Source organism: Petaurus breviceps, unplaced genomic scaffold (assembly GCF_028583685.1).
Source record: "Petaurus breviceps papuanus isolate PSGF00001 unplaced genomic scaffold, PetGlider_PUasm1.0 185, whole genome shotgun sequence".
NCBI lineage: Eukaryota > Metazoa > Chordata > Mammalia > Diprotodontia > Petauridae > Petaurus > Petaurus breviceps.
This window is the reverse complement of record NW_027185797.1, coordinates 23,111,979-23,137,945: the sequence shown is the minus strand read 5'-3', so window position 1 is coordinate 23,137,945 and position 25,967 is coordinate 23,111,979. Positions and strand designations below refer to the sequence as shown.

General features: G+C 46.5%; 1 protein-coding gene across 1 annotated transcript in view; it reads right to left on the bottom strand.

Moving 5' to 3' along the window:
- The window catches only part of STT3B (STT3 oligosaccharyltransferase complex catalytic subunit B), a 102,726-nt gene that overhangs the window by 1,715 nt on the left and 75,044 nt on the right, over positions 1 to 25,967 (bottom strand). The window contains exons 6-15 of the mRNA XM_069088571.1: positions 22,939 to 23,037; positions 20,660 to 20,806; positions 15,016 to 15,064; positions 12,078 to 12,232; positions 10,042 to 10,253; positions 8,941 to 9,128; positions 8,638 to 8,809; positions 7,908 to 8,081; positions 4,509 to 4,622; positions 2,594 to 2,806 (exon numbers count right to left, since the gene is read on the bottom strand). Coding sequence (XP_068944672.1) covers positions 2,594 to 2,806; positions 4,509 to 4,622; positions 7,908 to 8,081; positions 8,638 to 8,809; positions 8,941 to 9,128; positions 10,042 to 10,253; positions 12,078 to 12,232; positions 15,016 to 15,064; positions 20,660 to 20,806; positions 22,939 to 23,037 — 1,523 coding nt within the window. The remainder of the gene's footprint in view (positions 1 to 2,593; positions 2,807 to 4,508; positions 4,623 to 7,907; positions 8,082 to 8,637; positions 8,810 to 8,940; positions 9,129 to 10,041; positions 10,254 to 12,077; positions 12,233 to 15,015; positions 15,065 to 20,659; positions 20,807 to 22,938; positions 23,038 to 25,967) is intronic.

Below are 25,967 nucleotides of genomic sequence, written 5' to 3'. Positions count from 1 at the left end.
ATCCAGAGCTTAGGCCCCAGGCCGTGCACCAGGCACTGTGTTAAGCCATCCAGAAGCTCAGATTCTACTGCCATGACATCTCCAGCCCGTTCCCTGCCACGTGAGTCTGAGTAGCTAAGAATCGGTCAGAGCTTTGGTGGTTCTTTCTGTAAAATGGGGACACTCACAAGGACATATTCACTAATGAACCAATGTCCCAAGGGAAGGGCCACACCCCCTGGAGTTCCCAGCCTAAGAAAGCACATGAGGCTTAGCCAGAAGGGAGACGTGTGGTCGCTGTCAGATACAGCTCCCAGAAGCCTTTGTGAGGCATGAGGTCAGTGTGCTCATGTGTTTGTTTTCTCCTTAGAATGCCCTGGAAAAGGCACCATACTACGGCCACCCCGGGATCGATGCTGTCCCCAGGTTTTGTGGATCCAATTTTTTTTTCAGCCTAGAAATTTATTACCTCCCAGGATGCCAGAGTCTAAGACACCATTCTAAATACTAACTCTTGTGCCCACCTGACAAGGCTGTGCCCTGGATGATCAGAAGAGGATGGGCAAGTCATTTCACAGGTCCCATGGCAGTGGTCAGTCTTTAACTACTGAACACTTAATTATTCCAACAGACTTTATGGAGCAGATGGGCCATTTTGTTGGGAAGATTGTTTATACTTTGTTCCCTTAACACTGGTAACAAACCCTGGCTTAACTGCCTGTGTAGATTCAGGTATGATCTCAGAAATCCCTGAGCACCTGGGGTTGTCAGGGATGGGCTACCTGGCCCTTCGCTCGAGCAGGAAGGAGCCCTGCCTTTCTCTGCTGACAGAGTGGGGGGTGAAAGTACCAAACACAAGGCATGTTATCACTGCCCTTTGGTTGGAGGGTGGGGTGGGACCTTGGCCATGGAAAAAGCTGGAAGGAAACCTTCCAAAAGCAAAACACCTGAAAGTCACACCCCCATCCCTTTTCCCTTTAACTAGCAGAAATAAGAAGAGACCAGGAAGGGCAATGCCAAGCCCCATTTGGAATCTTTTTCCATCTTATAAGTAATTTCTTAGTATAGGGAACACACAATTTTTAAAAAGGTGGGGCTCTGGATTATTCTTTTTTATTAAAACAAAGGCTATCCTTACTGATTTAAACTGGATTGTCCAAAGCCCTCCTTCCCCCCTGCTCCTTCCCCTTTGTAAAGGCATATGAACGGGCTCGAGGTTGGGCAATGGCTCTAGCCACCCCCCCTGCCCCCAACCACCTTTCCCCGAGTCCTCCTCTGTTATAGGCTCCCAGAGAGGAGGACTTTATCATGTTGGCGCTAAGCCCCCAAGGTCCAGCCCCTGGAATGTGCCCAGGGATGGAAAGTGATTTTTCCCAAATCCTCTAGGCACTAGTTAGTACTTGGGAACAGATGTGGGTACAAACCCAGGTGTCAGTACCCTCCTGCTCATTCCACAATACCCTCAGATGGGGCACACAGAAACTTCCAGGCCTGGAGGAAGGAAGACCCAAGTTCAAATCCAGCCTAGGACCCCTTACTATCTCTGTGTGACCTTGGAACAGGTCACTTAACCTGTCTTTGCCTCCATCTCCTCAACCATAAAAGAGGTAACACCTACCTCCCAGGGTAGTTTGAGCAGCAAAGGAAACAACATTTGTAAGGTGTTTAGTGCAATGCCTGATGCATAATAGGTGCTACTTAAATATTCCCTATTATCCTAAGGATTTGAAGGACCAGAGAATTTCTGTGCCATCTCTCATAAGGGTCAGCATAAGCGCCTGAAGCCCAAGATTTTGGAAAAGGTTGGAAAAAAAGAGCCCTCAAACAAAAACCCATGATTAAAAAAAAAAAAAAAAAGACCCCAGAGGGGGCTCATTACATAGTGTGGTTTTAATGTTCCCATTTAAGATGTGTGACCTGCTTGCCATTTCAGATCCCAGGAGTCTTTGAGGTGTCTACTCCACCCCCATCATTTTACATGTAAGAAAAGCCACGCTGAGGGACAGCACGTGTGTTTAGGGGGCGAGGCATCTGAGTCCCAAGCCTGTAGCTTCTCCGCATGTTTGCCCACCTCCCCTCCCTTCAAACAGGCAATGATTTCAGCAGAGCGGGATTACAAGACGCGTGCTAGTTCATATCCCTGTCAGTTATAATGAGGTTTCCAGTAATTATGGTCTAGAAAAAGGTCCAACCTAGTCTTCCTGAGGGACCCCAAGAGAGGAAGACCATGCCAAACAGACTGTGGAGAACATCACGAAGAAGTGAAGACTAAAGTTTATTTCACAATGGAGCACGAAGCTCAACGCCACAAGGACACTGGGGTTAATTCAGCCTTTCATACGCAATGTCACTGCTTCAGTGGTTGGGCATTTTAACTGTAAGAGAGACCCACAAGAAACCACGGTGTGACCCAGAGCTGCTGACGAGGCTGCCACCAGCAGCCTTGGGCTAGTGGTGACCGCCGTGCACAGCCTCAGACAGCGTGGGACATGAAGGTCACCAACGGGCAAGGTGGGCATGAAACATGGGTGTGTGGCATGGAGAAATGGGTCATTTACCAGTGCCCAGACAAGTTGAACCCCCCCTTTTTAGGATAATTTCCCTGTGAACCCACCTTCTTTGACAAATACTTCTGTTTGGATAAAATGTTAGTTACTCTAGGCTTGTGGTCCAGGGTCTCCCGGTTCTGCAGCTGTTTCACCTTGTATATCCTAACAAGCCAGTGCTCGGATGTAAAGGCTTCTTCCAAATGTTTGAATTTAATGTCCTTGTTGCCAATCTCAGCATTACGTGTCCGGTCAAAACCTGGGGGTGTCCGAAAATCCAGCTGCAAAATATGGCATTCGAGTCAGTGACTAGAGGGGAAAACAAACTTCCAGGGTTGGAAACATACGCTGCTCTTGCCTCATTAACTAAAGAAAACCAGAGGAAAAACCCCCAAGATCAAACCTACAATGTGAAGTCCAAAGGTGATGTCTGTTAGTGGCCCCACCCCAAGATGGCGCTCCCTCCTCCTGAGGGCAGAGAGGCAATGACAGTACCAGGTCTAGTCCAGCATCTTTTTTTAGCCTTTTGGGGGTCAGTTACCTGGCAGTCTGGGGAAACCAATCTTCTCCCCAGAGTAAATGCACAGCCAAGTAATGAATTTTTTTTTTAAATACAGAAACTTGTTTGGAGTTTAATAACAATCTCCCAGAAATACTACCCCAAGTCAAATTAATTCAAGTAGAATAAGAAGTCAGGTCTTCAGCACAGTGGGCTGGGACAAGTCCTCTCCTGGGCCGACTTTGTCAGTGATGTGCACAGACCAAGTGTCATATCATGAACAAACTGGGGCTGGCTCAGGAAATTCAGAAACTCAAAGATAAACTGATCAGTATCTTTACCTAGTAACTTTATCATTCCCCATGAGACCCCAGGAGAAATAATCTTGAAAAAAAGACTTAAAAAGTAAAGAACCAAGTGACTGTTTGGCTTCTACCAGATTTTCAAAGCCAAAAGGTGGAGAACAAAATGCAAATACACCTCAAGGCCCAGACACCATTCTGAAAATGGATGTAACTGGCTTTCAAAGTGGGATGGATATAACCCTTTTATTCTAACAACAGTAGTAAATTAAGGTCTAATATGTCAGTTAAGTACAATGTTTGATTAAAAAAACCAAAAGCATCGCCTCAGACGTGGATGGTTCTGCTGGTTTCACAAGGGATATCTTCAGTGACTTCACTTTGGCTCAATGAGATGTGCACCTGACAGCTGAAGGAATGACCAGCAGTGGGCCCCAGGATGCCAAGGCTTCTTCACGAGGTTACCGTGAGCCATGGTGAGGAACTGTCCAGAATCTCAGAGGTAGGCCTTCTCCCCACCCTCTCCTCACTAGACACTCTGTTTCTGGTAGAGTTGTCTCCAGGAACACGTCATTAAAGCTGGCTTGGAGAATGGATCCTTTCCCAGGAAGATCTGACTTCTCTTCCCAGTTTGAAGCCAAGGACCCCTAGTGTAGCGCATTCTGGATTGCCCAGGACCCCAGGGGACATAGATCAGAAACACATCGAGGTCCAAGGTGACCTGAGAGCCCCACTCTGCTATGGCCTTCTTCCCCAGTGTACCCAAGATCACCAGGTCTCCACTCCTTCCCACTGTCCTCCAAAAGCCAACACTGACAGGAAAATAAAATCATGAAGACCCTGGACAATGGACATGGCTAAGTAAGCTCTGTGCCCAAGGAAGTGTCCCACCATCTGGCAGTCCGCCTTCAGATTGAGAACTGTTAACATTTGGTAACTCAGCTGCTGAGCCAGCATTTTAGCGCTAATCCGGGGAGCGTCTGCAGCTTTGCAAGACAACAAAGTTCCCCTAAATAGGAGTCTTGGCCAAGACTCTACAGGGATTGATATTCAGTAGCTGGATAGAGCTCATCTATGAAACGAGAAGCATGACTAGGAACAGACCACTAAGCCAATGTTCAGTTTTGGGTATGTCCTTCTCCCACAACTGGAGATCACACAATAATGGACAACCCCACTCACCTGCATTTCTCCAAATCTGTAATAGGACATTTTATACATGAGACAGTTCAGCAGAGTCGGAGACCCTGCCTTGTCTACCCGAAACTCTCCCTGGGGGGTGAAGTAGTCACTTTCCTGTAAGGAAGAATAAAGATTCAGCTCTCAGAACTGTGCACAAATCCCTTTAAAAGAGGATTTCTTCAAGTACTCGCTCCAATCCAACAAGACAACACGTGTAAGACTCTGGGGGATACAACAGGTCAATGCGCGCGCGCACACACACACTCTCTCTGAGTGAGGGAAGGCTTCTTGTAGAAGGCACTCAGGAGGTGGAGGGAAGCTGTATTCCTTGGTTTGCAAAGGTTTTTCCAAGAAGACACTGCCAGCACAAATCCAGTGACTAGCTACCAGGGTCGTGTGTTAGGATGTAGGACTGAAGGACAGAGATGGGCTTGGTATCCCAATTCAAAAATATGTGTTTCAAATCGGACACATGATAAAGTCACAACAGACAAACACTGACCAAGGCAATCCACACATCAAACAAGCCCTCAAAGCTGAGACACTGAAGGAGAAGATGACGGCCGGAGCGCCAAGTCCTCATTCTCCCTCCCCCACTACTTCCAAACCTTGTGGCTGCTTCCTTTGCTCCCCCCCCCCTCTTGCATCCTGCCTCTAGTCTCACCCCATGTCCTTTGCTGCCTCTCCAGCCTTAGGAAAAATTCCTTCCCCTCACACACTAGTCCCATGGGCCACCCTGGCATTCTCCACATCTCTGCACATCAGTACTAGCAGCATCCTTTGTGCAAAATCTCACAGGCTTAAGCACCACCTTCTAGCCACCCTCATTCTAGTCCCCACCAAAATTCTCATGCATTTATTGTTATAGTCAGCATTTATTGAGCACCTACCATGTGCTAGGCCCTCTCCAGTGGCTTTTCACCCTATAAGCCGGGCCAGGGGCCTCACCACAGCCCGGGGGCAGACCTTGCCTGTGTCTGTGCAGTAAGACTCACATACTAAAGGGCTGACTTTTACATTTTTAAATACAATCAAACTTTATTTAAAAGCATAAAAAGGGGCGGCTAGGTGGTACAACGAATAGAACACCAGCCCTGGAGTCAGGAGGACCTGAGTTCAAATCCGGCCTCAGTCACTTAACACAAAAACTAGCTGTGTGACCTTGGGCAAGTCACTTAACCACAACTGCCCTTAAAAAAAAAAAGCAAAAGTAAAAGTGCAAAAAATATCATTCTTAGCTGGGGGCAGGGGATAAGTCCAGCTGGTGGAGCCTTTTGTCCTGTAAGACTCAGCAATAGATGCTTAATAAATACCTGACCATGAGAAGGGGCCCAAGGGTTTCACTGGACTGACTGCACGCCTGAGGGAGCCAAGGATCCTTGAGCTTGTCCAAGGCTTCACTTTAGGCAGAGAGACCTGGATGGGTGTTAAGAAGCCACAGTGACAGAGAATGAAGGAAAGGTCATGCTGGATCACAGATCCACCCTCAGGGCTGCACCCCAAAGAGACAGACAAATCTGAATCACAGAATGCCATGGCAAGATTCTGCAACAAGGCTTTCCCTTTATTCCTACTGATGCTCAGCCTCAAACAATCGAAGATCAGGACTTCAGTCCAAGAATATGCCTAATTCTACCTCTTGAGCCAAAGCTAACAGTTCAGCTGTTCCCAATTGTGTCTGACCCTTTCAAGACCCCAATGGGGGTTTTCTTGGCAAAGATACTAGAGTGGCTTGCATTTCCTTCTCCAGCTCATTTTATAGACAGGGAAGCTGAGGAAAACAGGGTGAAGTGACTTTCCCAGGGTCAGAGAGATACTAAGTGTCTGAGGCCATATTTGAACTCAGGTCCTCCTGACTCCAGGCCCAGTGTTCTCTCCACTGTACCACCTGGCTGCCCTAAGGGTAAGAGGAGAGGGATCTAATTAAGACCAATTAACGTGAATTCCTTTTGTAGCTACGGGAGTATAGGAAGTGTCCCACAGGGAACTCAGAGCACTCAAGCTAAGTGACTTGTCCAGGGTCACACAGCCATGTGTGTGTCTAGGCGGAAGGTTAAGACTTCTCTTACTCCTGGAATAAGGGAGGGGACACCTTTACCTGCTGGGACCAGTCTCCTTCACCTGAGGGTCACTTTCTAGAACACTCCTTTCAAGTCAGTGCCTTAGATTATCACAAAGAAAAGGAGGCTGGAGGTGACCACACTTTCTGCTTTCTAAAAAGCTGAACCACATGTGAACTGGGCCTACATCAGGAAGATCTGTGCAGCGTCACTCTGCATGGACAGGTGGTCACACGCCCCATCTGAGCCACGCCCCTCAGGTTGGCTGCAATAGATAAAGGGCAGGGGAAGCACAGGGGGGCTCTGACCTCACATTACCAAGCACAGGTCAGGTAGCAGCAGGGGCCTTGCCATTCCCAGTGGGGTTTGGGTAGCTTTCTTCCAAAGCTTCATGGCACTCACTTTTTGGATCTCTAACTCCCATCCCCCTCTTATTCTTCATTGGTTTGGATGAGAATCAACTGGGCTCTGGACTAATAAAAATGTGACCAAGTACTAGGTGTGACAGGACCAAGCCTTAGGAACGGACTGAGGAGACAAGTCCACTGGACAGACCATCACACCTGCCTGAGGACTGCAGGGTGCTGTGAGGGACAGGGAGAGGGACAAGCCCAGGCTGCACCATCATGGCCGGGAAACATGGACAAGTCATTACAGTGCAGACTCAGGACTGAGTCAAGGGGAACAAAGAGGACTGTGGTGGGAATTTAGAGCAAGAAGAGACCACTCCCCAGCGAGTGACTAGGGAGGGCTTCCTGGAGGAGGCAAGGTTCAGTGTAGGGGAAGAAATCCCATCCGCATTTTAGAACAGGAAAGGAGGTACCAAGGCAGAAAAGCATGAAACCTATTAAGCAGATGGTAAAGAGATCCAGAACCAGGCTTGGGAAGGTTAAGGCCTCAGGGCCCAATTCTGTGAGCAATGAGAGGGGGGAATGAAGGAAAGTGGTTTGGATGTAACCACAGCACGGAGGGAGATTGACCTAGCAGGCCCAGGATGGACGCATGCTGATGGGGAGACACTGAGGGTGAGGGGACGAAGGCCCGATCCTAACACACACTTTGAATGAAATGGTTTAGGACTGAGGGAAAATGAAGGCCCTGGCCTCGCTGGTGGAAAGAGACAGACGCAAGAGCTGATGAACATTAAGGAGGAATCATAAGGCAGGCGAGTGTGTGTGGGAAGGTGGGGGAGTCAGAAAGGCCCACCCCCTAGTCAGGTCAATCCTGGTCCACAGCAGGTGCTTCATAAATGCTTGTTGACCGACTGACTGACCACTAATTTCTCCCGTGTGTTTTCTCGGGCACCACCAATCCTTCCCATTTCTAACTGGTTTCTTACCCGAATGTCTTTCGGATGCTCCCCTTCAGCTATTCTGACCATCCAGAGAAACTTATTGATATCATCACCAGAATAGCCAATGACTCCTCCAAAAATGATCAGAACGTAATCTACATCCAGGCTTCTCATGATTTTATAAGCTGCTGTTTCATTTGAAGACATGGCTTTCCCAACCTAGACCATATGTTAAAAAAAAGGCATTCAGATTGGCTCCTGAGGGCTCCACACTAGTTTTCATTTTATTGTCCAACTCCCCCACACCTTAAGTCTTAGAGAGTCTGGCAGAAATGGAGTTCTAGGCTGAGAAACAACTCACCTATGTGAAGACTTAGAGTGTCATTTTAGGTTTCCCCAAATCAGACACTTCTCATTTGGTTTTGACAATGTTAGGTGTTCATGCTATGAGCTTCTCTTGGGGAACAGCCTGGCCCTTCTGCCCAGGCTGGGTGGACCCTGGTTCTGGGAGCTGGGCTCACTCCTAAGGCCACCATACGGGGCGCTAATCCATGGGTTTGCAAGCACAAATGTAATGGCACGTTTCTTTGCTACATTATGTAGTGAGAACACAATGTCCAGATTCAGAATGCATCAATATACAAACAATTTTCAAAGCTAATCACCCAAAGAAAGTAGCTATCAAAGGCAATTCCAACAAGCACATTCTGCCTGCTCTGCCCAAACTGAGAGAGGCAGGGCAGTGCCCAGGGTCCCCATCACAGGGCACCCTTACCAGTGCAATGTGGCTGTTATTCCACGTGTTGTTGTCGACTAGCGTCGTCCTATTGGCCATCCCGGCGATCTGATAGCCATAATCCCACCAAGACATCACGCGGGCATGCTCATCGGTATTCTGCCTCAGCCAATAGTACGCTTCCCGGAAATCGTCCAATATGTTCCTGGTGCTGAAACGAAACGGCCGAGCGCGTTTAGACAGAAGTCACAAGGGACCGCGGCCTCGTCACGATGCCCCTCCCGGAGCACTGGGGCGCTTCTCAAGGGCGTCATCCCCCCCAAGGGAGGCCCCCGACCTCACCCGTCGTGGTTGTAAGAGGCCAGCACGATGCTGGGGCTGGAGTAGGCGTTGCTCGTCACCCACGTACAATGAACTGCAAACATCATTAACAGCATAAGCATCAACATGGTGACGATGCTTTTAATGTTGGGCCCCAAGCCTTCTTCAGTTTTTTCCTGCTCAGATACATGTTTCCTCACTTTTCCTGCCTGAAGATACAAAAAAATATTTATAAAACTCACTGCTCCTCCTTGTTTGTTAAGATGTCACTTTTATTTCTATTTTTTCAGAAATGTCACACAAGCAGCCTATCCCCACTTCTACCCAAGTCTTTCACACCACCTCGCCCCGCCCCATACCTTGGGCAGAAGCTCTGAATCAGCTTCAAGGCAAGAAGCCCCAGAGCAAGATTCTACCCCCCATGTCTCCACAGCCATGTGCCGGGCCCTTGTCCCTTCTGAGAGCACAGCACATCTCATCCTCTTGAGGAAAGAGACCTAGCCGTGCTCCAATCACCTCCCACCGAAGGACAAGCAATGCTTTGTACACCCAAACCAAAATGTGGACTTGGCGTTTATGGGGGATCATCTACCAAAGATGAGAAGCCTGGACTCACAGGCTCAATCTGAAATGGGCAGAAGAGCAGGAGACGCCCCTGCCCCACCCTCTCCTGCTTGATACTGATATTCTGCTGGGAAGGAAGACCCCAACATAGCAGCAGGGAGCCAAGTTCACCCCAGTCAACAGAAAGCTCTGCTCCAGACAGGCTCCCATAGGTCAGGGGGTATTTTCTTTCCCTTTACAAAGATAAAACTCATCTGCCATCAGGGGTGAAGTGGGTTAGGCTGGAGGTACACTATAATGGACAACTGTCTTGATGATACATTGCACTAAAACCAAATAGCAACAGTTTTTAACAAAACTTTACCCAAGGCATTGACTCACCTCTCACACCTGAGCAAGATCTTTCAACTTTGATCTTCCAGCAAACACTGACTATAACCCTTGGGGACCAGCACTTGGTCCAATGTCCTGAAAGTGGTTCCTTGAACCAGTCCGGTGCTATCTCCACCCCTATCTAGAGGCGTGTCTAGAAGCATGGGCTTCTTTTAGATGGCCTACCTTGTCATACAGGTTCCCTGGGTTTCTTTTGTCGTCTTCGTCGCTGCTGTCTTCCACAGGCGGGTTTTCCCTTTTGAGGTCATCTCCCAGGTAGTGCTCAAAGACATTGGAGAAGGCAATTGCAGAGAGCATGCAGACCACCGGGGTCAAAGTCAACATCAGGCGCACCATAACCCCGGCAAAGTAGACGGCGCTGATTGCATACAGAGCCACTGGGACGAGACAGAAAGTAGGAAACTCAGCTTTGAGACATTGATTAAAAGACCAAATATTCCTCTAAAGAAACCATAACTTATGATGAACTTCCAACAATTAATAACCTAGGCCATGATTCAGACTTCAGGGCTGTTACCAGGGAGATGGGGATTCCTTTCATTCACATTTGTCAATTGTGATGATTTCCTAAGGCTGTTATGCCTTTAGAGGAAAACGCACTTATGTAAGACATCATAAGGCCCTGTAAGGCAGTGTCAATCCTTACAAATCCTCCACAGCAAAACTCTGCAGTAAAGCCTATTCTAAGAGCAATAAACAACATGAAAATAATGCCATTTGTTAAGTGAAATCTGTAGTGTCTCAAAGTCACTGCTGAGAGATCTGGAAGCAGGTTGGAAACTCCTGGACACCACATGAAATCACAGAGAAGTGACTTTCATGGCCCTAGGTCAGTGTTCCAGGTCTATGGCACCATCTTCTTCAGAGCCATGAATGGAAGCCACTAGGGGACTTTCCATCCCTTGTTATAGACTTGGGTAGGATGACAAATTGGAGTTGAAGAGCTCTGAGAAGTCATGTAAGTCCTAGCCTCACCCCCTCCACCCTGAGCCCCTTAACTAAAGCTTAACTAAGGGGCCAACCCAAAGATCATGCCCATCTTGGGTTGCCAAGGACAGGCCCGGCGACCTCTATCTTGTCTTTCTGCTCTGGTTTCTTCCCATCAAGGTCTCTTCCAGTCTTGTTGCCTTTCGGTGGAAGCTCATACACCCAGACCAAAGTCCTCAGGGAGGTGGAGGCCCCCCCAGCATCCTCGGATGCCACGACACCTGTGCTTCCTTTAGAAAGGGCTGCCTGGACACCCAGATTCTGCTGACTCTCTCTGTTTTGGAATGATGCCCAATTATCTGGTTTTTCAATATTCTGTGCTACGACTTATTTCTCTTTTGTTGGCCCAAAACGCCCATGCTTTTGTTGCCTCAATTTAGGATCCTATGACCAAGAAAGTGCTTTGCTTAAAAACAGAACTTACTCCGTTTTACACAAATATTTTCTCCAACAAGAAATTCTAGGGATGCGCTATAGTCTTGTTTTACACATTGCTTGGTAGCTATCATGGTAATCTTATTCAAGTGAATATATTCTAAGTTGAAGACAAAGGTCTGGAAATTTAAGCCAGAATCTTACAATCTTAGGCACAGACCACAGAGAAAATTGCTCAAATTTCTAACATTCTGTAAATAAAATGGAAGTATGTTATGAACCAAAACATGAAATAATACAAAAAAACAAGGCAATTGAGACAATGCTAGAAAAATGGTTAATAAATATGTAAAACATATACTGGTAAACCACAGTCATTATCAATACTGAAGCCATGTTAGTCAAAAGCTTTGAGTACCATGAAACTACTTTTAAATCACATTAAACACTCTCAACTTAAGATCATCTGAAATTGCCTTGATTTTTATTACTGAGATGGGAGCAACCTGGTCACTTTATGCTTTCAGTGCTCACAGACAGTAATAAATCATTAAGTGGAGCCGTTTGTTCAAATATCACAGAATTCACTTCCTGCTCTCACAAGAAGGGCTGGGCTATTACATTAACTTCTGTACACCGATTCAGTGCTTAGCAATGTAAACAGAATTATAAAAATACAACTAACTTTAACACTGGATTTTAAATATAAAAAATTTAAACTATGTAACAAGGGAGAATTTTGCTTAACTGTAGAAGATAGGATTTACAAATATAAACTTCATCAAGAAAAAAAACAGGCAATTATTTCAAATCAAAGTATTTCTAAACATTTCTCTTACCAAACACTCTTTCATCGTTGATATTTTTGATACAAAACCACAGGCCTGCTGGAAAGGTGCACACGAGAATATGGAGATCAAAGAAGAAGGACACCCATGTTGTGGGCTGATGTTCGGACACTGAGGCAATGATTGGAATGTGTATTTTTGCATACCTAGTTTAAAAAAAAAAAAGCAGCATGATTTTGAAATGCCCCAAATGACTTTCCTTCTAGATGAAAGCATTTCTTTCATGGTCTTGGTGACTTTTCTCATCTAAACTGCTGCTGAAGCAATGCTAAACACAGTGTGAAGAGTTGGCTTTTGTGCAATGCCCACTGGATCCGTGCCAAGGCCCAGACCTCCCAGAGACTCTTTGCTACTTTGTGTGGCCAAGGAGCCAATATGACTTGGCAGAGGGTATTCCTCTCTGGGATCTTCTTCTATTCCTGATATGGCAGGTTCTCCTCCCATTATATATTAGTCAAGGATGGACTGGTGAGCTCAGTCCAAACTGAGGAAAATCATGAGGGCCATTCAGGAGAACCCACAAGGACCAGTCAGGGAGGGGCTCTAATTTCCAACGAACCGGTCAGAAACCCTGCCCAGGCTACAAGTTCTGTTCCCTCTGTCCTTTAAATAAAAACTCTGCATCTTACTAAGTACCTTCCAATAGGCTTCAATGACCTTCCTCTATTTTTTACAAGCAGATGTTAAAAGGGATGTTTCACAGCCATGATGTAAAAAAAATCAAGCAAATTAGGACTGAAATTCACAGCGCTGCCCCCAAAAGATGAGTGTGACATGAACCGGACATGGAATGAACTAGAAGAATCTCTCTACAAAGACACTGCCCTGCTATCTTGTGGGTCACTGCACAAAGTATCAAGTCAACAGTCACATACGTGACACTCTTAGCTCAATAACTCCACTTGAGTCATTAATGGTGAAGAGCCATGAGGATGGAGGACCATGTCAGACATAGTGCAGTCAGCTTCAGAAATATTGATTTAAAAATACCTACGGGGGGGGGGAGCTAGGTGGCGCAGTGAATAGAACACTGGCCCTGGAGTCAGGAGGACCTGAGTTCAAATCTGGCCTCAGACACTTAACACAAAAAATTAGCCGTGTGACCTTGGCCCAAGTCACTTAATCCCAATTGCCCTCCAAAAAAAAAACCCCTACTAATCAAAGATTGCCTTATCTCTTACAGGTATATATCCTATTACTGTTTGAAATAAACTCTGCCATAGACAGAAAAGGTTAGCACTGAAAATTCAGACGTCCTGTTTTATTCTTAATATACACCTCTTAATTCTTCATCCAAGGCCCATTCAGTCATAGGCAGAAGAGGAAAGCTGTTCTATATATCCCTCAGACAGGAGTTGTCTCTTCATGACTGAAAATAACGCAGCTAAAAAAAGGAAGCTGGAACCATTCCATCAGGAACACAGGCCTGACAGTACAGTCTGGTGGAAGAAGCACTGGATGTGGAATCTGAGAACTCAGTTTCTAGTCTTGGCTTCTGTCTGCACTCTCAAGCTGTGTCCCCTGCCTCTGGACATTAGTTTCCTCATCTGCAGAAAGAGGCTGACCTGACCCTAAGGTTCCTGCCACCAAGAGACCCTATGGATCACTGAGAGTCCTCTGACAGGTACCTGCTACCCTTCCTTCATTTTCAAAGGGGACCAACGACGTCTTGACTCACTCACGAACTGGATTTCAGCGAGGCAGACCTTGCACAAAGTCGTCAGCCTCTCTCTCTTCCAGAGACATCAAAGTCCAGTGGCAGGACAAAAGTCAAAACAACGTGATGAAGTCATTGACGTCTGAACAGCACCTGCTGCAGCCTCCTTCGTGGTCATTAGAACTGCTCTCCTCTGCCAGTTCCACCGGGGGAAGTCTTCATGCGCTTGGGGCGAACAAACCCCTCCCTCACTGAAGGGTTACCCTGAAGCTGCTCGGGCGCATTTGTGGGTTTTACTAGGGTGTGACTGCCATTCGTGCTCTGGCTTCTTGGAGCCAAAGGTGAGAGCGGGATTAGTCAGGTAGACACCACAGGTGCTGAGCAGCCCTGAAAAGGACCCAGTAAGCCCTGGCACCAGAAGGGCTCGTCCTCCATGGAACCGACATGCAAGGTCAATAATCCCCATCTCCTATTTAATTTAAACCAGGTAGTGTCCAGTAACAATGCATCAGAAGTTAAAACCATTTTCCTCCTTCCCCTGTATCTTCTTGAAGGCAGTGGGTGGGCAGCAATGAAGAGGCTGCAGCTGTTCCACCAGCTCTTTTGTTGAAAGCAATCTTGTCTGGATCACAAGAGTTTGGGAACTACTGATCTGCGAGGTCACCTCTGTATCTGAACCTTGCAATACGTGTGTAGTTAAGGGACGGGTTATCCAACTGATGAATAAACCAAAAAAGCTCTGCTCAACAAAAGTCAGTCACTGCAAAGCCCTGCTGCCCTTCGTACTGTCGCCTGATACAGTTTCCTTTGTGTTCACAATCCACTCAAAGGAACGCGGCAGAGGGACGGTCTAAGAATCGAAGAACGTTGACATGGAAAAGCCAAGAAACCCCAACGCAGGCGATCCCCGCGGAGCTGTGTTCATCCCCCTCTTCATGATCCACCACAGCGTTAACTGCTACGACATTCAGAGTGCCAGGAGCTGTACCAACACCCCCCAATCAGCGACACGTGGGGGGTGCCCATGTCGGGGAGGCAAGCCGGCAGCTCTTCAGAGCACAGCTGTCACCCCACACATCCCCAGAGCACTCAAGGACGATGCTCTCTAAGAGCCAGCTGCCAAGCTGCCTGCAGGTGCTGCGTGTAGCTAACATTCATCTTCAGTCTCTCCTTCTCTTGAGATAGTAATAACTTTCTCATACTTCTTGGTAAATTCAATACTTTAACAAAAATATCATGAAATCATTCCCCCCCCCCCCAATCTTTACTTACCCAGTGTCCCATAGTGAATAAAACCTGCCACTCCACGGTGCAATATAACCTAGAAGAATGGGGAAAAAAAAAGAGTTAAAAACCCCCAGACATCAGTGGTTTTAATAATCAATCACTAATAAAATATGTTTTACTTTATTTCTGGAAGGACAAACCTACAGTCCTAAGTTCTACGGCTGGCCCTGGAGCAAAATAAGGTCTATGGTTAATTGGAACCATCTGTGGAAAAATGTAGAAACCAGGAAGCCCACGTCACAATGCCGAGACTTCAGTCTTCAGTCCCTCCACTGGTGAAGACTGTGATTCTCCCCATTCTCAGGTACAATCTAGGTTTACTGACTGGGGGACAGTCTCCTTTCTCAATGAGAAAAGAGAAGAGACTTTGGAACATCATCAGCTTCCACAGCTGCAGAGAGGTCCAGGAGAAGGAAGATGGAGAAAAGGCCACTGGACTGGGCAGCTAAGAGAGCACTGTGCGGAGAGCCGTTCCGGTGCAATGTTAATGCCAAAAAGGGCAAAGAGAGAGGGAGGAGAAGGTAGAGTGAAGCCATGAAGGGCAGAAGAGATACAGGACATTGACTGGGGATGGAATGGTAGAGTCAGGGGTTATTCTTTCTTTCTTTTTAAATTTTATTTTAATTTTCTTTTTGCTTTTTGGAGGAGGGAATGTAGGGCAATTGGGGTTAAGTGACTTGTCCAAGGTTACACGGCTAGTTTTTGATGTTAAGTATCTGAGGCCAGATTTGAACTCAGGTCCTCCTGACTCCAGGGCTGGTGTTCTATTCACTGTGCCACCTAACCACACCAGTCAGGGGGTTTTCTGCATGGGGGAGACGCTGAATCAGTAAAGATGGAGAGCCTGAAGATAAGTGAGAGAGTAAGCATGGTGGAGAAGGGAGGGGGGGGCAATCTTCTCCTAGTCTACACGATATTCCAGAGATGACAACACAACAGTCACGTCTTCTAGTCCTTTCAAGGTCCTTCATGACCCCTCCCTGCACTGAACTGCACCGCCTTGGTTCCTGCTGTTCCTCCTCATTCTGCTTCACCTCCCACCCCCTGCCCTGCGCCCTAGGCTAGGTCTCATGCCTGCAATGCTCTCACTCCTCAACCTCGGCTGAATACACAAAGACATTCGCGCTCTCCTGCCCTCTCTCTGGGCTGACTCCGCCGTGCACATATTTTGTATGTCCCTATCCTCTTCCTTAACAGGTACACTCCTTGAGGTTACAGTGGCTGGCCTACGGAGTCAGCACTGACTGATTCAATGATCCTGGCCATCATTATCCTCCCTACTTTTCCTGAAGTCCAACTCCAAGGCCAGTTGTTGCCTTCTCTTTTCTCCCCGTGCCCTTCCACATCCCTGAAAGAGAAGCCTCTCGTCCCAGCTTTCCTCAGCTCAGCCCTGGACCATGCCACACCTGCTCTCCCTCCCCTTGGTCTGTGCGGGCTCATGACGACGCTGGCACGGGCAACACATCACACAGCTCTCTTTGCCCCCCCTCCCCCCATGGCTATTAGGATTTCATTGCTGAGAGTTTCCAAGCCCTTTTAAGCTGACTCCTCCCCTGACCCCCAAATCTCACGTCTTAGATTCTGCTTTTTTCTGCTTTCTGAAAATGTAGGGCCCTTATCAGCCTTTCCACTCCTCTGTCACCAATTCTAAAACATATCCTCAATTTCCCTCCGACATTCCCATCTGTCTCTTCCACCCCACCAACTAGTTCATTCCTTATTGTAAGAATCAGACTCTGAATAAGATCTCATTGTCAGCTTCTTTATCTTTAGAAAAATGAAATGACTATGGCAAGTCAAGAAATCAGCTAAATGTACACACACAAAGGATCAATGAAGTTAGGATAAGAAACTCCCTTTGCATCAACTATCTCTGAGGACAGTCTGAGTGGCAATATGGCAGTGGGCAGAGGGCTCAGCCTTAGAGCCACAAGGCCTGGACTCAAGTCCTGCCTCTGACCCATCTGTGCCAACAGTCTTACACCAGAAGTTGAAGGGAAGGTGTCAACCTGCACTGGTCAGTAGTTTCCTCATCTGAGTGATCCATTACCAGTGAAATGACAAGTCCAGGCCCTGGCCCTGTCCTTAGTCTGATGATCAAAATGCACAAAGCTCCCTTAGAAATGTAAAGTATTGACAATCAGATGAAAGATGAGGCAAATTACTAATGAGAGATACAAATTACAACATGGCAAACCCAACAAAGTGGTAGAGAGGACTTAAGATGGAAAGGGTCACGTTGGTGGGACTGTGGGAAGACAGGCAAACTAACACATTAGTCACGGAGCTGTAAACTGGTGCAACCATTCTGAAAAGCAATTGAGGATTACAGTGAGAAAACAATGAAATCTCCAAACCATGTAACCCAGGGACACATACCCCCAAGGCGATCAAAGACCATAAAATCCAAAATATTCATTGTAGTACTTCTTCTGTGGTAGCAAAGAGATGAGGAAAGTAGATGTCTATCAATTGGCAAATGGAAAAAAACAAATGGTGAGACAAAAATATAAGGGAATATTATGGCACTATAGAAATGCCAACTATAAGGAATTCAGAAGAATAAGAGATGTGTGTTTTCTAAAATAAGGGAAGTTCATTGGGTAGAAGGGAAATACATTAGGAAATGAAGATGGAAAAACTCAAGGCAGCAATTTTAAAAATGCTTAGCTGATTGAGCAGATCAAAACCCCACTACGAGGACTGGCTTGTGATGTGTTTCTTTGATTTCTCTTTCTTTCTACGTGGTCTGTTCAATACCCAAAGTTTCTGCTTCTGCCTCTTTAAATACTCTCCTCCATGGCTCCCAGATACCGTCAGAGTTAAACTGCGAGAGGCCGAGAATACCAGGATCCAATGTTTTTACTTTAATTGGTAGGCAACAAAAACTTTGAAAACAGATATAAGAAAATCAGATCTGCATCTATGAAGATTTTGATGCATGATAGCAACAAATGAACTGGAAAAGGGGGAGACCAAAGTCAAAACATTATCGTAATATGTAACGTTGTAGTTTAAGGGCTGAAGGAGGCTTCAATTAGGGTGGTTACAGTGACTGCACAAAGAAGGGAAGAGATGTGAACTACTGTCGAAGTGAGAATGGAAGGACTTAGCGACCAGACTGGGGGTGGCAGGGGAAGAAGGGACAGGGACTGCAGTGGAGTGTTGGGGATAGAAGCTAGGCTGCAGAGGGAGTGGCAGGATTGGGTAACTAAGGGAATTAATCTTAGAGACAAAAGAGAAAGAAAATCAGCAAAGGTCTAAGGTTGCTGAGGAAAAAACAGGGGATGGGCCATGACTGAGGACCACAAAGGCTCAGGAACAACAGACGGCACTTCTAGTACTTTAAGGTTAACATCAGTGACTCCGTTTTTGCCTTTCTCCCCCATTCTGTGAAGCCAAGTTTCAGCTCCTTGTCAGTCGGCTGATTTTGGAGAAGCCACAAGGTCACTCCCCCTCCCAAAGGTAACCCGACTGAAGTAATGTCACAAAACTGCCCCTTTTCTTCTCACCTCAGTGTTTCCCGATGCCCCACGAGCCTGTTTCACGCCCTCCCAACTGTGTCCGTGTTCTTGACCACCAGAAGCCTGGTTTTGCACCTGCATGCAATGCTGAATGAATCATTTCTTTCCCCATCTTTGCCTTACAGATGAGGACCCCAGAGGCTCAGAGCATCAAAGATCTGTCCATTGTCATCAGGTTCTCCTTTGTCCAAATCTACTGTTCATCTGACTACTCCAAGGAGACTTCATTCAACAAGTGCAGCGTTAACCTTAGCGAAGAGGAAGAGGGGGACCCCTGGGAGAGGACGGAGGATAAGCAAGAGGCTCAGAAGAACCGTCTTTCGATGAGAAAGAATGAGTGATACACTGAGAGCCTTGCAAAAGAGAAGCTGCGGAGAACGAGGCTGAGGAGAGGTGAGTGATAACATCACTGCCGTAGGAGACAGGAGGAGCGACTCAGGACAGAGGGGGCAGAGGGGGGCAGGGGGCAGTGCCTGACAGAGAGGCAGGGAGGAGGGGCCGGGGTAAAGGCAGAAAACTGGGCAGCCCACAGAAACGTGGAGACAAAGCTCAGCTACAGGAAGAATCCTGACTTCTCAAAGTGAGGGGAAGAAGATGGTGACTAGGAGCCTCTGAACGGAGGGGAGTGGGGAGAGACAAAGCTCCCCAAGGACAGGTCAGAGTCCGGGAAGAGTCTGATTATCTATGGACAGGAAATCTGGCTGGCCTGGACAACAACATCACCTGCCTGTATTTGTTGAGAAGTGACTCAAAATGCAATGAGACTTTTTTTTTTTGGAGGGGGGAAGGCAGGTTAATTGAGGTTAAATGACTTGCTCAAGGTCACACAGCTAGTACATGTTAAGTGTCTGAGGCTGGATTTTAACTCAGGTCCTCCTGACTCCAGGGCCAGCGCTGCGTTTACTGTGCCACCTGGCCGCCCCCTTCAATGAGACTTTGGATCTGGACCAGAGTTTTCTTCTGCTCTTTTATAGTGATGATCTCTCTTTGGTTAAGGAGGAGCAGAGAAGCTACAGAGGAGTAATCCTAGGCAAGAAGACAGAGAGGAGACAGATGGACAGAAGCTCAGACTGGGAGAGGGGCTTCCGCAGATGGCCAGCAGACATGCAAAGGGAGAGCCCTGACACAAGGAGGTGGGAGGGGCTATAAGGCAGCCCGACTTCCACAGACTGGCCCCCAAGAGGGCCGGGAGCCCAGCTATGCTTCCCCTCACTCTCAGGATCCTGCTGGCTTTCCTCCTCTGCAGCCCCACCTCCTGGGAAATCCCCCCCGCCCTTTCCTCAGTGGTGACTCCCTCCCTACAACTGCCATCCCAGGAAGCAAACAGCCACATTCTGCACCACAGTCTTGCTCCTCCCTATTTGAAAACTGCCCCCACCCCCAGGTTTGCTTGCCGTCTTCCCACATTAAAATATAAGCTCCCTGAGGATAACTTCCGTTGGTACAAAAAGCACCGAGTACCCAGCATTTCATTTGGCTCTCTCCCATTTCTCTACAGACTAAGGAGGATCCCAGGCCTATTCCTCTCCTGGACTCTTGAGATCCCCATGGGAAGTGGGGCCCAGCAGTAGGGGCAAGGACATTTGATGCTCTCTGGAAAAGGAAGGACACTTTTCCTGACTAGGAAAAGTCTTGACTACGAGCAAGCCTCTTCTTGCATTAAATAAAACCTTTTCTACAACCTCCCAACTCCTCTAAAGAAACCTTAAAACAAAAACTTCTAGGAATAAAAAGGGGCTGGTAGCCCTGAAAAGTGGCCCACTCAGACTACATTTGGCATGTTGTGTTTAGTTCCAGGAGTGACATTTTAGGAAGGCCACCAGATGGTGAAGGCATTCCAGTCTCTGAAGGATTGTCACCTGAAAGGTGTATTAGAACCGTTCTATTCCAGGAATAAAGAAGGGGCACAGTTTCAAAGACTCTGAGCGATGTTCCACGTTGTCTAACACTTCTAGCACCACTCTCAGTAGCCCATAAGAGGACAGTGGTGGCCACAGCAAGGCTGCCCAGACCATCTATTGAGAGTGTCACAGACAGGATTCTTTCCAGAGGAAAAGTAGGACCACATGGTCCATGAGATTGCTGCCAGCGCTGATGCCACTTACCAGTGTAAGTCAAGTAGATCACGCTCAGGAACACAGCCCCTGCAGCAAGGGACACTCCCAGGAAAAAAAGGGTCTGAAACTCCTGCTTTGTCAGTCTGTCTCTGAGATACTGGAGGAAGGCATACGCCTGGATCAGTGCAAAGACACCTAAAAAAAAGGGAAAATGTGTTCATGGGCTGGTACCACCCACTGGTTAAGCAATCAGTTTCTCAAAATACCTTCTAGGAAGCCCGCTTAAAAACAACCTTTTCACAGAGTCAGTCTATGGGTCTAAAAAAAGTAGCAAACGCTTATTCTGACCAAAATTAAGCCTGCCCTTGGTATGTTAACGACTCCAGCTCTGCCAGCTAAGAGAAGGAAGCATCTCGTCTGCTCACTCTAACACGGCTCTCTCTGAGAGCCAGGCACGTTCTTTTTGTCCCTGAGATTACTCTCTTCCCTCTCTGGATGTATGCAGGCTACTGTCATCTGAAAACCAGGAAAGACAAATCATGCTTCGAACACGTCAATCCCATTCCCCACATTAAACGATTCCCCTCTACAACCTTCCGTGAGATGCTAGTTAAGAAAATAAACAACAGAAAACAAAAACCTCACATTTGCTTTGTTCTAGTAGAAAAGAAGATGGAACCTTGACAATCTGGAGAATCCTAAAGGACTGATAAACAGTTACTAGAATGTTGTAAAATGCAGGGGCAGGGCAAGACAAAATAAATATATAAATTCTCTTAAAGAATTAATACCTCAAATTGCACAAAATAAGAGATGGAATTAACGTATCTCTTTGAATAGAAAATAAGTGTTATTCCCCCAATTATTTTGTATATTTTATAAAATCTAGGTTGTCAAAGATCTAAATAAAGGAAAAATTAGTACCAAAGTAAATGCAGCTACGATCACATACAAACAACACTGGTTTTACTCACAATTCCATTTGTACATTAACAAAAAAATGTCACAAAATGACTAAATGGCTAATCAATTAGAAGTTATTCTTCCCACCAAGTTGATAGTGACAGTCCAGATGAATATTAGGAAATTATGGCCAATGGGGGGTGGTGCTCATTTCTAACATACTGTTTACATTATCACTTAATACTGAGAGAATTCTTCTTTTAATGAGACCAACAAAACTTAAATTACAATTAAATGCTGTAGCCAAACCTGTTAAAAATGGAACTGTTTATCAAATAATTACTGAACAGGCTACACCGTACTACTGAGGGTGTTTGTGGCCATGAAGCCAATGTGAGGTATACACGAGGCAAACACGGGCTGAGGTTTCCTGCCATGCTGTCTTTTTTTTTCTTTCTAAAGGCAGTACACAAGTTATTGAGATCATGGGTTCAAAATGCACCTGGACGTAATGCACAAGAGAACATCAGTAATAAGGGTGACTCTGCATTCATTTTTAAAGAAGGCTAGCTCTATATGCCAGGTAGAATTCTCCTGTGTTTCAAAGTACTGCTTTTAAGTCAGGAGAGAAACTTTTTTCATCCATCTAGTGTATTTGAAAATGGCACGAGACCTCCTGACCACATGTGGGCACACTTTAAGAATCTACCCAACAGTAAGGTTTAGAATTTTATAAGGGTTTAACTGGGAAAGTGTGCTTGCTTAAGATAGTGGGAGTGACACAATGACAAGGGCTTCTCTCTCTACTCTGGGTGGAAACACTCCCTTGCCTTGTGCCTAGGCAGGACCATCTACAGGGAGCAATTCCGGGGGCTTGGAGGTGGGGTCCTAGCCTTGAGTGTGGCCAGAAAATGCCCCATGGTATTTCAACTCTTTCTTCTAACTCAAAGTTTTAGATCCAATCATTTTATAGTATCAACTAACTTCAGCAACAACTGATAATCAGACAGTCAAAAGCAGGAAAAAAGTCAATGATTAGAATCCCCAACTCCCAGCCAACAGACTGGGAAATATATTCAGCACCATCACTATACACCAACACTGCTCCAAAGAGCTCTGTGTTTTTGTTAGACTGATAGGGATTTGTTCCTGCTTGTTGTATAGGATAGGCATATAAAAATCGCATCAAATTCAAGAAATGAGGGTTGGTCCGTCTGGGCTGCTGGTGAGAATGGGAAAACCACAGTTCACAGAGCACTGGAAGTCAGAAAGTTGCCTGGTGTTTAGGAGCCTATCTGTTGTAGAAACTTTTCCTTTACGAATTAGCCAGGATGATGAAAGGGGTCAAGTAATTTCCCCACTGACTAATTTTACCCATAAGTTTTTTTCACAATTAAGAGGAGAAATGAACCTCCTTTGCATACCTGCGGCAGCCATGTGTTCACTTGTTCTGATTGGCTGGAATCCCACAAAAGGAATTTGCATGGATAGTATCAGACCCACGATGTAGAAAGTGCTATATGCTACAAAGACAAAATGGGAAGCAAATTAAATTACACCTAATAAGCACCGCCAGACTTGTATACAGACACACGATTTCACTTTCGTCTTGAAATTCTGAGCTTACTGTGTAGTTTTTTCATAGGACTTTTTTTTATGATACTACTCTATGTGACTGGGAGTTGCTAAACAGTTATTAAACGATATTGAAAGTTTCCTTCCCTATTACCAATGAAGTTACAGGTCCGGGAAGAAAAAAGATTCTCCTTGACAGATACTTTGTGATCAATACTACATTATGACCAAGAAGATTCCTTCTTGCCAGCGTATTCCTTTAGGGCACTGTTTGTGGTCCTGCCAGTGCGGGAGGACTGGGTTCTCTCTCTGCTGGCCGCTCAGCAGTGGTCTGACTGCTCTCTATCTTGACAGGCTGCAGCTCCATCATAGGAAGCGCCAGGCAGGGCTTCAAGTTACCCACCTCCCAGATGCTGAGGGGTCACGTTATTCTTGTCCTTTAGGAGCTTAAAGTTAGGGCACTATCAATCCTGAGCACACATGTATTATTACACCAACTTCTCATCAACGGGAGCATAAACGTGAAGAGGGTACCATCGATCATTTTAAACAACTAGCTATTAGCACAGTACTACTTCTGAGTAGAAGAAGGTCAACAAGGTGTTTAATATTTTTAAGACAAAAGTCACTGCAGGGCACTGACAAGGCAGGTGGCTCCAATCAGTACCTTTATTTCTGCACTTTTAGAAAAATCTATTGGGGGCCAGGGAAGGGAGGGATGGGAGGGAGGGAGGAAGGAAGAGAATCTGTAGCTCAAAAAGTTTTTCAAAACAAATGTTAAAAATTGCTTTTACTGGTAATTTAGGGGAAAAACAAAATACTAAAATTTTAAAATCCAACATGACAACGAGCACATATGTGTCCCATACATCTTAACAAAAGAAGAGTTTACAGAACATTATGTCTGGGATAACACAGGGTTCTTGGTTTTACCCGAAGGTTACTAGGCAGCTGTTATTACAACCATCGCGAGGTGCTGCCAATTTCAGGCTCATCTGCGTGAAGCCTCTCTGAGATTAATCTGTTTCCACTTCTGTATGTGCCCGGATTTCCAGGACTACACCAAGTACACCAGGCGAAGTATATACCAGCACCATCAAGGGCTTTGCAAATAAACCTGTTTCTTTATTTAAAACATGGAGCGAATTATCCTGAACAGCATCAAAAGCTAAGACCAGACGACAGAGTAGCTGAGTCCTCACATTTTAGCCAAACTGGACAGGAAAGAACACATTCCTCAAAAGAAAAAAGAAAACCACCGGTAACGGTGGCTGTGGATGATGAACTCAGAGGCACCCAGAGGGCGAGCCGTGCCTGCCCCGCCCGCCTGGCAGCCCCTCTGTGAGACCAGGGTTTGGACTGGACCATCTCTCAGGTCCCTCCCAGCTCCAGATCTATGGTCACGTGAGCCTAGAAAGACGGGCAAGGATTGTCTAGGAAGCCACAAACCACATGGGGTGAGCTGTGAGACATCAAGAAAAAGAAGCCCAGTCCCACCAATGCCACGTCTCAGGAGAGGACTTCTCTATCCAGGAGCGACTGTACTACCAGGCGCAATAAGAACAAGGAAAGTAAAAGCCCACCTTTGTCATCACCTTCTAAAGTTGACAAAGCACTTTCTTCATAGCCCAGTGACAAAAGTACAAACATGATCACTTCCACTGTACAACTGGGAACACAAAAGCTAGTTTAAAGAAGGTTGAGATTATTCCAGCTGGATCAGGAAAGGCTCCATGTTGCACCAGTAACGTGATGCATGCTGACGTTAGAAGGGATTTCCTAGTGACAAGTTCAAACAGAAGAGTAGGGAAGGTGTCATGGTGGAGTCTAGAGACCAAGGGCTGGAGAAAAGTCAGTGTCTGCCCCAGCTGCAGTCTCAGCCAACAGGGCCTCTGGGCACCCCCTTGATGCTCCAGGGGCACAAAGAAAAATTATGCAAAGCCCCGACCCTCCAAGAGCTTAGGAGCCAGGAGAAAAGTTTGTGACTCAACTGCAGACACCAAGAACCTTCTCAAGAATTAACGAGGCTTCTTGGGCACCAACTTCCTGATGCCAAGACAGCTCCAAATGAAAAACAGAACATTCTCAACCACCCCAATAAACACACACTTGGCAGGCACCTTGTCCTCAGCAGAGACACTCAGTACGTCTGCTGACCTGAACGGACTAAGGGGCCAGAAATGAAGAGACTTGTAGTTTGAGGGTGGGCAGCCCAAGGCAGTGAGCATGCAGTCAGGAGGGGGCACTGTCAATGTCTGCCATTGGGGGCAGTGCTAACGTGGTTACTCCCATCCCTTTCAGCTCTAAAATCCTCTGACTGTACAAACCTATCTACACTGGGACAGACCAAAGTCCTGGGGCCCTCTTCTCCATGGACTGAACTGCCACCTCTGTGCAGATGTTTTCCAGTCTACCTTTCCTGACCCGCCATCTCTGCTGACTTCCAGCCTCGTATCTCCAACTGCCTTCCTAACATCTTGTGCTAATTGTCCAGGAGACATCTTAAACTCAATAAGCACAAAACAAAATTTGTTATCTTTCTTCTTAACCCTCCCAGTCCCTCAGGCTCTTCCCCTAGGAATTGTTCTGGACTCCTCACCCCCCACCCCCCAACGTGTTGCCAAAGCCTGTGCAGGCACCTATGCAGTATCAACTGCTTCTTCCCTTCCTGTGACTATTTCTCCATCCCACCCCAGCTACATACAGAGATGGTCAGGATAGAGAACTCTGAAATCCCCCTCTCAGATCACAATCTGTTGTCATTCCACATCTCTCTCTACCTTGTGGCCCCTTCAAGCTTGGACATCCCCCTGCAATGGTTTTCTTTCTCCTCATTCCTCATCTTGACTCAACTGGAGTTGTTGTGATTCAACTGTTC